General features: G+C 46.6%; 4 protein-coding genes across 4 annotated transcripts; all 4 read right to left on the reverse strand.

The window, feature by feature from the left end:
- Window positions 1-82: 82 nt before the first annotated feature.
- Window positions 83-1,440, reverse strand: AOL_s00173g371 (uncharacterized protein; the record flags this gene model as incomplete). Its single annotated transcript, XM_011128113.1, has 3 exons — window positions 83-147; window positions 205-1,142; window positions 1,226-1,440. 3 exons carry the CDS (start codon window positions 1,438-1,440, stop codon window positions 83-85), a joined length of 1,218 nt encoding a protein of 405 aa, XP_011126415.1.
- Window positions 1,441-3,286: 1,846 nt separating this feature from the next.
- On the reverse strand, window positions 3,287-5,329 carry AOL_s00173g372 (uncharacterized protein; the record flags this gene model as incomplete). The annotated part of the gene is made up of 6 exons (XM_011128114.1): window positions 3,287-3,890; window positions 3,963-4,351; window positions 4,407-4,648; window positions 4,717-4,766; window positions 4,846-4,974; window positions 5,067-5,329. The coding sequence occupies 6 exons, from the start codon at window positions 5,327-5,329 to the stop codon at window positions 3,287-3,289; spliced, it is 1,677 nt and encodes a 558-aa protein (XP_011126416.1).
- A 1,917-nt stretch (window positions 5,330-7,246) lies between these two features.
- Window positions 7,247-8,211, reverse strand: AOL_s00173g373 (uncharacterized protein; the record flags this gene model as incomplete). The annotated part of the gene is made up of 2 exons (XM_011128115.1): window positions 7,247-8,024; window positions 8,096-8,211. 2 exons carry the CDS (start codon window positions 8,209-8,211, stop codon window positions 7,247-7,249), a joined length of 894 nt encoding a protein of 297 aa, XP_011126417.1.
- A 1,277-nt stretch (window positions 8,212-9,488) lies between these two features.
- AOL_s00173g374 (uncharacterized protein) lies at window positions 9,489-11,766 on the reverse strand (the record flags this gene model as incomplete). The annotated part of the gene is made up of 8 exons (XM_011128116.1): window positions 9,489-10,079; window positions 10,141-10,152; window positions 10,215-10,697; window positions 10,761-10,766; window positions 10,833-11,027; window positions 11,088-11,091; window positions 11,166-11,378; window positions 11,462-11,766. 8 exons carry the CDS (start codon window positions 11,764-11,766, stop codon window positions 9,489-9,491), a joined length of 1,809 nt encoding a protein of 602 aa, XP_011126418.1.
- Window positions 11,767-11,997: the final 231 nt, after the last annotated feature.

Below are 11,997 nucleotides of genomic sequence, written 5' to 3' on the forward strand. Positions count from 1 at the left end.
GAACGCCAGTAAACCCAAATTCATTCAAGAACGGTTCGTGCATCCCATAAAAAGAACACCGGCATTACCACCCGATCGCCTTCTATCTCAAGCGCCCGGATTCAAACATCATCGTTGTCGTCGTATCTTCATCCTCATTAGAATCACCTAGTTAAGATAGAGTATTCAGCCCCGAATTACACTGTCCCCCATTCACGCATTCACCGACTCCAACTCCGCATATCAATCCATCCGCCAGTCCTCTGACCATATTAACGATCTTTAAACATAACGGATTTCTATCCCCCACCCAATTCCCCGTTGCAATGCGCTCGATAACCCCTCTTCCAACCATATCCTTTGAGATACTCGTATCTCTGCTCAATACCATTCCGTGCCGTGCTAACGAGCGGATTTCAACCTGGCCGAGGATATCCAATATTTTGTCCATCTCGTCGTTTACTACTTTTTTCGCTTGGGAACGGGGCATAACGTTATTGGAGGTTTGTAGGAATTGGGAGTACGCTCTTAATAATAAACCTAGCAACTGACCGACATTCATCAACGTGGTGAAGCACATGTTGCAACTGGCGCATTTCAAGCTTGTTTTGGTGATTTCGATCGCATTTGCGCTAATGGCAGTTATCTCTTCGAGGCTGATTGGTGGTGGTGGCGTGCTAAACGGTGTGGGAGGTGAGAGGTGTACAGGGTTGTATATCATCTTTTTAAGCGTCATTATCGCGGAAAAGAAGTGGAGAAGGCAGTCGCAGGTGAGGCCGAGGCTAGTTTCAGGGTTTATACCGAAGGCGGTCATGTCTCGAGGGCTCATTGCCGTGCCGACTTCGAGTGGAATTTTGGTATGATCTATCAGGTTTGATAGGACTGGTTGGGAGGAAGCATTAGTGCAGTGGAGGTGGTGGGCTACGTGAGGTGCAGAACATGATGACGGTGTCGATGGATTCGGTAGGGGACTGTCTTGTGACGGTGAGAGGTCACTAAGAAGAGACGAGAAATCGATGTTTTGAGCGGAAGGGTCGAAGAGGGTGTCCAGATCGGTGGTTACAGTATCGCTGGAACCAGCAAGACTGGGATCGAAATGCCCATTATTCGAGGAGCTTCTATTGGTCGTGTGGGGGATGCAACCCCCGACGTGGTGGTTATGTCTACGATCCAGCCAGTCGCAGCTTGTCAGCATTATGCCATCGATGTTCGGGGCGACCGCGTGGGGGTTTTTCTTAATCCTCACCCATCGCCCGACCCCAAGATGTTCAGGTCTAACAGCCTGCTTTCGTCACCCATAAAGACGTTATTTCCCTCGAGCCATTGATTCGTCGTGTTGTGTCCGTTGGTACTGTCGCCGGCGGAGATGCTAATGTAATTGTTGGTTTCTCCTTTGCCTATGGTGGCAGCTTGGTGGGCTCGGAGAGCGTCGCTTCTTCTTCGTTTTCGAGGCCTTCCCATCGTCTTTTGGAGGCTGTATACACAGGGAACGCCGTCTCGAACACATCGTGAACATGCTGGGTATTCGCCGGGACATTTGAGCTTTCGGATACCTTGAAAAATGCACCAGAGGCAGGTCAGTTTGAATTGGGATTGGAGTAAAAAAGAAAAGATGAACAATATGAGAAAGAGAAGAAAAAAAATTAGCAGGTGAAAAGGCAAACAACATACGGCACTCGTCGCAAGCCTTATGGTGCTTCTCCTTGTCGGTCATCATGCATCAGCGCCGAGGAAAGATGCCACGGCGGAAGAGCTAGTAGACGTCGGGTTCTGAAGAGAAAGGGTCGAATGGGAAAACAGATCAAAAGCCGGTTGGATTAATGTAAAAGACGGTTAAATTGTTAGCCTGAGAGATGATATGTTGTACGTATAGAGTGATAATGCCGACAGGTTGTAGTCGAAGTGGGAGTCGGATTGAAATTGATTTGATTGAAAGGAAGAGCTTGCTTGTTCACCCGGAGAGTTCGGGAGGGTTCTGAATCCGAAGCCAAGCCAAACTGGGGAAGGAATGTGCAGGTTCCCTGGTTTCCTTAATATTAATAGCCTGCGAAACCGAAAAATGGCAGATGACAGAAAATGCGGCGTCCGCTAGCTATAGTTAGCTATGGGGTGCAGATATTAATCGTGGCGATATTGTTGAGCGATGATGTCGATGTCGGGAATCCCAAATTCGAGGTTTCGGAAATATTGATATGGGGAAGGAAGGAAAGCTTTTTCGTGCTTTAAGACTGAATGCTTTGAGTTCGAGACAGGCCATCCGTCCATCCATCCAAGGCCAAGTCAAAAAACGAAGCTACCCCAGAAAGCCGAATGAGAATCCCTGATCAGATCACTTCGACAGGAGGAGGCAGACAGAGAGCTCGAGAGCAGGACGGACAGCAATGCAATGTATGCCATGGCTCGCGGAGGACATCTGGCATCGTTTTTAGAATAGAAAGACCGGTTGGCCTCGGACTTTTATTTTTTTGTTTTATTCTGGAGAAGCTAGCCAGATAGCAAGCAAGCCGTAGCCCAGCCAGCACATTCGCACGCAGATAACAAGCACCCGAGGGCTGTTTGTTCTGTTCGAAGGGGTGCCATGCTACCAGGGAGGCGGCTTTAGGTGAGATAGCGTCGTGCGACTTTTCCTTGCGTGGCACAAATGGTGGTTGGAGTGCCGTAACTGTTATGTAACAGGCCATCTCAAAGAGTGGGTGCTAGCGACCCCGGCTTGTAGCCGATGCACGGGACCCTGTTTGGGTCTGTCGGTTTCCTATATCAATCACATTAGGAGCATCTGGATTTGCAAGTTTTGTTGGTTAGTCCATGTTCGCGAGTAGATGGATGGATGGATGGATGGATTGGAATCAATGAAGGTCGGGGGTTCGTGTGTGTGTGTGTGTGTGTGTGTGTATGGATGGTTGAGAGGAGATGGTTGAGAGGACATCGATGCATTGGAAAGGGATTCGATTTGGGGAGCTAGCATGCTGTAGCTCGATGCAAGGGGTCCGGATCATACATAAGAGATAAGAGAGCAGAAGAAGAAGGGGAAACAAAAGTAGAAAATAGGTCAATGGTAAGAGACAGTATTTACGGCTGGATGCTTGTCCACAATTCACACCCTCTCCGCGTATATTATCAGTATAAGGTAAATTCAAAGAGATATACCTTGATATACACTTGAAGTATATATCAGGACGGGTACATTAGACATTAGAAAAAATGCAAAAGAAGAATTAACATGAAAAAAAAAATTAGACAACCGGAACGCCAGATATATGAAAACTCGGATCGAATCACAGCACCCTCCAGGCCCTCTCCCTTACTCTCATTGACCCTTCCCCAGGTTCGACTCCACACTTGAATTTTGTTTCTTCATGACTCGACGGAATAGTGTCTGCTGTACCTTCTCAAAGGTGCCCGTTGTCTCGGCCTTCTTCTTCTTCTCTGGAATCGTCCTCTCGTACGCCTCAATCTCATCTAACCCTTCAACTAAATCAATATCTATGCTCCTCCTCCACGTCGTCCCCTTAGTAAACTTCCAAACCAAAAAGATAACAGGAAACATAAATGGCATGGTATAACTAAAGAAAAACGTCGGCAGACTCCAGAATCCAGGCAAGAAGACGGTGAACCCTCCAACAAATGTCATGACAAAGGTAAAAAACAGGGAGTAGTATGCCGCATATGGTTGAAACATCCCACAGAACGGAAGTCTACCCTTCCTATCCAATCCCTGTGCAATACAAGCCCGGTGAAATTTGATATAAGTGAAGCTGCAGACGGCATAGTTCATTAACTGCGAGGAAGTAACTAATCCAATAAACCAGTTCAAAACCTGCGCAGTCCCGGCCGAAAGTTGGAGGAACGCCAACAATGAAAAGCACATAACCAAGCCTACGCAGTAGATGGGAACACCGACTTTGTTGGTCCTAGTAAATATCTTAGGCGCTTTTCCCTCGAGAGCCAGACCAAAGAGACAACGGCTCGCACAAAAAACATACGAGTTTCCAGCGCTCAGAGCGGAAGTGAATACCAGAGCATTTACAATGTGGGGCAATACTCCAATTTGAAGCCTCTGCATAGCTAGCACGTATGGTGACCCAGCTGCTCCTGCCGTTGGCTTTCCAAGAAGGTAGATGTCAACGAGATCTTTAGAGTTATAGGGTACCAAGACCCCAACGGCGAGCGAACCAAGGACGAAGAAGGTTGTAAGACGGAAGAAGACACCCTTAAAGGCCCTGGGGAGGGTCTTACGGGGATTCTGGGTTTCACCAGCTGCCATCGCGACATAGTCCGGGCCGGCGATTGTGAAACTAGCTTGGATGAAGCAGGCGAGAAATCCCATGAAGCGACCGAGGCTTCCGGTGTGGTAGAATTCAGCAAATGCGCCCTTCATTTTCTGTTAGTGCAGGTCAAGGGAATAAGATTATGAGCTGTAGACTTACCGGATTGCTCCAGTATCGGAAACCAAATCGATCGTGTAACGGGTTCCCTCCCAGCATGGTGACGAAGGTGAAAATCAGGAGCCCGACGATCAATATGACCTTGCCGAGGGCCATCCAGAATTCGGCTTCGCCATACCATTTAACTGTAAATATATTGGCGAAAGTGTAAACCACGATTATAAGACTGATAATTATTGCAGGGTGGACCGATGTCGACCCGGGCCAAAAACTTAAAATGAAAGCTGTGTTGAAAAAAATTAGCAACCATAAATATTAATCTTTGAGTATTTCTATAGATATATATACGTACTAGTTGCGACAATTTCAAAAGGGACCATCATGGCCTCGAATATGAAGAAGCTATTGAGAAGTTGTCAGTGGTCTTTCTTTTTATATACTTATAGGTATATATAGTTGGTGTTGTATAGGATAAACTTACTTGTAGCCAGTAGCGACACCGAAGGCTTCATCCACGAAACGACCAGCGAATCGAATGAATGGGGAGGATATGGGGAGATAGGACACCATCTCCGCCAAACAATTGTTAACACAGAGGACAACCGTGCTCCTGTAATTTCGCCATCGTGTTAGCTTTTTTTACCCTCGCTTCATTATCTAAATATCCGATTATGATCGATCTGGTGGATATGGATTCCTTACCAAAGTGTAAAGCCGAGGAACAAGCTAGCTGGCCCACCAAGAGCCAGTCCCCTTCCTATGGCGACAAATAGGGCAGTGCCTATAGTACCACCGATCCCGATGAGCTGAACGTGACGTTCTTTTAACTGTCGGTGGGTGGTATCGTGTGAACGCGGAACGTTCACATCACCGGTGCTAATTGACTCCGCAACACCGATGACGCCGCTAGCAGACTTCTCGCTGGCGGGGAAATCCTCGCCTGGTGAACTCGAACTTGAAGTCATCGTGAATGTTTTGCAGGAATATTTTCTGTGAGGTTGATTGCAGTTAAACTTGGAGCCATGGAAAATCGAAAAATAAAAAAATAAAAACTCAAATTTAAAGAAATCGAACGTCCGGGCGTTTTCTTTATATTTAATTAAGTGTATACTCAATCGAGTAGTAGTTATTGGCAAAAGCACAAGCACCAGTACATGCCCAGGGAATTTTCCGTCGTTTCGTTAAATTTGAAGTCTCGCAAGGCAGGCGCAGGGGTCTTGTTCTGAATCCCGTCGAGGGCTGTTTCGGCTGACCTGGAAGGGTGTCAGACCAAGCATGCGGGCTTCCCTGCTTGGGCGTCTGATCCCCTGTTGTTCCTCTCCTGGCTGACTAACCAAAACTATCCTAGCCAGCTGGGTAGACCTCGAACAAAACAATTGTGCAGACAGGCAGGGCCAAGTCACGAATTGTCTCTGCGGACTGGCCGAAGTCTTGAGGAGATATCTTATGTATCTGGTGTCTAGACTAGTGGTGGTGGTGGTAGTGGTGGTGCTGATGGTGCTGATGTGAATTCATGAAGAATGAATGGTGAACCAATGATATCCATCTCGATATCCATCTCGATAACCAGCTCACGATCACCTCGTCCCGAACCGTTATGTTACGTTCGCCATGGAGAATACTTCTCCATGAACTCAATAATATTCACTCGATCATATGAAAAATCATGATCATGATGAACTAACCGGGTATTGCAAAGTACTACCATCGACCGTCATATCGTGTCAACTGCAGGTGTATGTACGTTCTCAGACGACTCCAAACCATCGGCAAGGACCAATATCGATCGACGTCCGCGCTGCCTCTTCAGCTTTGCTTACTCGCATTCCACGACAAAGGCCAAGCCGTGGCCGCTTTTCTGGGGCTGTGGCCTGATCCAGTTAGCAAGCCGAGCAGGTCCTATATCCGGCATGCATTCAGGGTCCATCCCATCGCTGCTGCCTGGGCGAGCAAACCGTCATGAGGATTTCCGGGTTCCCATCAAAAAGCTAGAGCCTGTGCAGCCGAATTCAAGAATTTCAACTTTAAACTCTTATCCTCCTCGTCATCGTCATGCATACATAGGAAGGCTGAGGTTCGGTCCAATTATTTCACGGGAAAGATGAGCTCTTTTCGCAATTTCATGTCAGTCCAACCCCTACCCCTTCCATGGAAAAGAATACACCATGGATCGATTACAAATGAGCACTGTACAGGGGAAACATCGATATATACACCTTTGTCCAGTTGCGCATGCGATAATGGTTCCGATTGGATGATCCATCGTCTTTTTCGGCGGTCGGCTTCACGATTTCATGAGGGTTTTAATTCTCATTAGAATAGTATAATATAATATGCGCTGCATGCTGCATGCCTCTCGAGCTCCCCATGCGATTGCACATGCAGACATGTGCACGTCTACAAGCCATCATCGTTTCAAGCTTTAAAACTCAGAAGAGGTTACTTTCTGAGGGGGCAAAAACGTGTCGTCGGTATCCACATGCACCCGTTTGGCCATTTGGACGGCGATAATGCATGCACTGTGCATTGGTGAACCGGATGCTTGCTTTGCTAACTGTTACACACAGCAAGCTTAAGCCATCGCCCTTCGGATCGTAAGCCTAAGAGTCGACGATGCAATGCAAATGGGGAGAAAACTTTTGAGGTTCGATTACTGATCTTGAATTAACCGACAAACCCTTGTCTTTCATATCGCGCACTGCCATTCCAAAGCCACCGTGCTGCAGAATTTAGGAAAAGAGGTCCAAACGGGTCATGTATAAAATTCCTATATCTAGAACATATCGATGAAAGACTTCGATGACCTAACAACTTACGCGAATTCTGCATATTTCGCGCCTCGACGCAGGCTAGAAAACAGGAAGCTTAGAATCGACTAGAATCTAAGCCTTCCCCGTCGACCCACAAACATCCATCTGCCACTCCATCAACTTGATTACATGCTCCACCCCTTCCTCCATGAGCTTTGTAAGACTCAACTTACTAGCATTCCCTTCAAGATGAACCAAATAATCATCCAGCACGAGTTTGTTCACATTGACTTTCGAAACACCTTGTCCGATACACCGCTTCATCACATCCTCCGGGAAATCGTTGGTACCATGAAGCACAATCCTAACTCTACCGTTAATCGCCTTCCTGATATCATCAAGTCGTGCATAATCCAGCTGCGGCCCTCTCTTCCCATACTCTCCGTGGACATTTCCAAAGCTTGGGGCTAAGAAATCTACACCTGTAGCCAAGAAATCTTCGATATCCTCAGCGGTTGTCAAAAGGCCCTCGAGGTCAGCAGTATCCGCGATCCCGTCCTCACCACCCTCGATCCTTCCAGGTTCAGCTTCGGTGGATATTCCGCGAGCGTGACAATATGCAACCAAATCTTTTGTCTTCTGCAGATTCTCTTCCTTCTCGTAATGCGACATGTCAACCATGATACTGTCGAATGGGAGAGTATCGGCCGCAAGTCGGATCATATCTTCATCTTGAGCGTGGTCTAGATGGATCGCGATAGGTACTGAAGCTGTTTTTGCGGCTTGTGCCGCGGCGTGGACGAGTAGACCGTTTGAGAAGGTGATTGCCCAGGGAAAGACCTGGATTATCAACGGAGAACGTTTTTGTTCCGCAGCTTTGACCATGCCGATTATTTGCTCGATATTGTAGCTATACATATTTCGACATGTTTTTTTTAGTCCTGCTTGATACGCGAGTGGTAATGACTGAGGCTTTCTTACACTATAGCGGCGATAACACCGTAACCACCTTTTTCCGCTGCATCCAGGATTTGGATGGTCTTGTTCTTGCTACGCCAGTCTTTGGCAGCGCCGTTTGTGCCGTTCGTGGGAGCCATTATTAAGTATAGACAAGATATTGTTCTTGAAAACAGCAAGTCTCTGTTGAAAGGGTTTAGGATATAGAATTGAAATTGGGAATACTGTGTATATATATCGAAATCTAATTATTAAATCAACGGGCTATTGAAGATGTCTATAACAGAAGCTCAACGAAAACAAATCAATTTATTATATGCCCATCCTTATACCCGCCGGAATGGTCCGTCTTTGTCAATTAATCGGCAAGATGCCATTTGCTAGCCTTCGATGAATCCGGCTTGATACCCCGGATTTGCGTTCGATAAACCCATGTGGGGGGGGTAGACGAGCTCACAATTCAAGTGAGTCGAATCCTGGAATTTCTGAAGCTTTGAACATTCGGGTTCTTGGACTTTTGGTGGCGGGGTTGTTGACCTCGTCCCGGGTTCTCGTCTCGGTTCACACCAAAAGTTTTATACCATAGACCTCGTCTCTGTGTCCCAAACGTTAACGGGCGGGATGGGGATCCACAACAGGGGTTTTCAAGGAAATCAACCGATATCAAAGCTTGACGCTAGTTATAACGTTAAAATAATCTCAATTACCTGTATTCTTAGTCGAGCCGTGACGCCGAGAAATCTCGCCTTGCTGCACGCCCGATCGTCCACGTTTCCTAACATGATCCAGGAACTCGGGTTCGGATCTGTAGCCGAATTGTTTAACCGACTTATATAGCTTGGCCTTCTAAGTTAGACCTACTTTACTTCAAGTTTGGTATTTGTTCGGTAGACTTTTCTTCATTGGCCGCTAACTATAAAGATAAAATAAATAAAAAAACAATGATAATCCCATACGTAACCCGTTCCTTAAACCTTCCCGCCCTAGCCTTGCTTCACATTCTCGAACAATCGCGAAATCAACATGGTAAGATAAACTCAATACCGCATCTGAGCTTTAACAGAACGCGAGTGCACCCGAGGCATGCATTTTCAAAGCGAATTGAACAGATGTCAAAAGCGGAAGAAAGGTGTGCTTTGCCAAAAATCAGATCGAGACGTATCAAAAACCATCTTCCATCACATGATCCTCCAAGCTAACCGCTTATTCTTATAGGTTGGACCTAATACCTATATTTCGCAACCGGAAACCAAATTATAAGAAACTATCACACAAGGAATCAAAGAAAAAAGTTGCCCAAGAAAAACAATAAGGGAGTGGGGGTGAGAAAGGGGTGGAAAGAAAGAAAGAAAAGAAAAGAAGAAAAGAACAGGAAGTAGTTGAAGATGGTAGCAGTTTACCCATCATCCAACACCATTCATAGCTTACCCTCAATTTTGACCGGTTCTCCATGAGATCCATATCTCGGTCCAGCATTAACATTTCCAGTGTCATGTCCAAATTTCTCAGAAGGTGTTTGATTTGCCACCTTGAGAGGATCGTTCATTCCATTATGTGAACCATTGAAAGACAAATCCTTAATACCGGGATAGCCCTGAACACCAGTGGCCTTCTCAAGACGAGATCCCAAATCTGGGCTGACCTCACCGAAGATTGCAATCATTCGTTTGATAGCGTCCTTGTGGTGGCAATTTGCCATATGACCCGAGATGTTCTTGACGAATCTCTGTCTTGCGCCCTCGTCGAATACTCGTTCCCAGAGAGCTCGTGGAGCGTTAAAGTCTTCGGGTCGAATTGAAGAGAGGTAGCTGACGGCATTGCCGATGAAGTGGCCGTGGGTCTTGTCGATATCTACGACTGGGGGTTTGAATTGAACTGGTTCAATGGAGGAGAGGTAGTTGGCTCTGCCGCCTTGGTTGTGGAACGCCATGGCGCCGTCGCGTTGAAAATTAGCGAGGCGGAAGGGGCAGCGCGGGGCATTGACTGGGAGTTGTTGGTAATTTGTGCCCTAGTTCTTTGGTTAGTATCCTATCATCATTACAATAACACTGACGTAGGTTTTGCCTTACAATGCGATGCCTCTATAGCAGGATGTCGTTAGTATAGTAGCTTTTATACGCAAAAATAGATGGCGATTACTTACGTGGGTATCTGGGTAAGAGAACAATCGAGATTGAAGAACAGGGTCTGCAGACGGTTCAATACCTGGGACGAGATGAGACGGGCTGAAGGCAATCTGCTCGATCTCTGCAAAGTAATTCTTCGCATTCTCATTCAAAACGAGCTTACCAACCTCTCGGAGAGGGAACTGCTTCTGCGGCCAAACATGAGTCAAGTCGAAGACGTTGATCTTTTGTTTCTCCCAGAGTTCCTCGGCTTCCTTTGGTGTCATGGTTTGGATGAACAGTGTCCAACTAGGGAACTGGCCGTTCTCGATCGAGTAGTAGAGGTCTTTCTGGGAGTGGTCTGGGGAGTGGCCATTGGCTTCCTCGGCGGGGATCCATTTGATGCCCTGGTTGGTCTTCCAGTGGATTTGAACGTAGACCCATTCGCCGGTCTTGTTGATGAATTTGAGAGTGTGGCCGCTGTATCCGTTCATGTGTCTGTATCCATCGGGAATGCCACGCTAGGCGAAATTTTGATGTCAGCATTGTGTAAGAAGCCTCCTCATACCAATTTATGAACATACGTCACCCTAGGGAAAAGCAGTTAGTAAATCTAAGATAGCACGTCATTTTCAAGGATAAAAAGGATAGCTTACGAAGAGGATCATGACTTGATGGACAGCTTCTGGGTTTTGGCTCAAGTAGTCCCAGAACATAGTTGAGTCGTCTCCACCGCTCAAGTGAGTAGCAGGATGTCTTTTCTGAGTGTGGATAAAATGTGGGAACTTGGCGGGATCTCTTAAGAAGAATACGGGAGTATTATTGCCAACAAGGTCCCAGTTTCCCTCGTCCTAAGTTAAAGGGTAAGTATATATTTTCGAGACTTTTTTCTCTGTATTGGTTTAACTAACAGTTCTAGATTGTGAAAATACTATCTTAGTCATCGGTATTGGCGGTGTATGTCTGGCAAGACAATGAGAAAAACATACCTGAACTTTACTGCGAAACCGCGAGGATCACGAGCACAATCGTGCGAGCCGGACTCGCCACCGACGGTAGAGAATCGAATCGATAGCGGGCATTTCTTTCCCTTCTGTGAGAACAAGTCGGCAACTGTGAGTTCAGGAATGGGATTTGTGCATTCAAAGTAGCCGTGGGCACCAGAACCCTTTGCGTGGACGACACGTTCGGGAACTCGCTCTCTGTAGGTTATGTGAATTAGCGGTCCGAACATATGCTCATGAGAATGTTCCTCCAGATATAGATGAGATGGGTGAAGATGTACCTATCGAAATGGGATAGTAGATCGATCAAATGGAAATCCTGGAGCAGCAGTGGTCCATTTTCCCCAGCCCTCTGGGCACCGTATGGATGAGGATGGGGAGCACCATTGCTAGTAGCATAGAGTGTATCTTGGGATTTAGTATCCCTATCCTCGACGTAGTCCCTCGATTGGGAGTTCTGATAACCTGTGAACTTGTTGGACATGGTTGGATATCCTTTGATGTTGCTTGTGTGGTAAAAGTTTGGGTGACGATGGAGGGATAAGCTGAATCTACGGGCGATGGAAGGAGCACGACGAGCCCACATGGAGGTCAGTTGTTTTATACTCTTTTTCTACTTCAGACACAGCTATAATTTGTAACAGAAAAAAGAGGGGAATGAGAAGGGGGGAAGGCCATGGGCATGCAGTGGCTAAACTTAAGGGTACACGAAATTACTTTTAAGTACTGTAACGTATAACGACTCGACGGGACGGAATGTACTGGGACTGGACTGGGTTAGTAATGCTATTCAGCTGCAGTGCCACTGTACTCGACT

Source organism: Orbilia oligospora (assembly GCF_000225545.1).
Source record: "Orbilia oligospora ATCC 24927 unplaced genomic scaffold scaffold00173, whole genome shotgun sequence".
NCBI lineage: Eukaryota > Fungi > Ascomycota > Orbiliomycetes > Orbiliales > Orbiliaceae > Orbilia > Orbilia oligospora.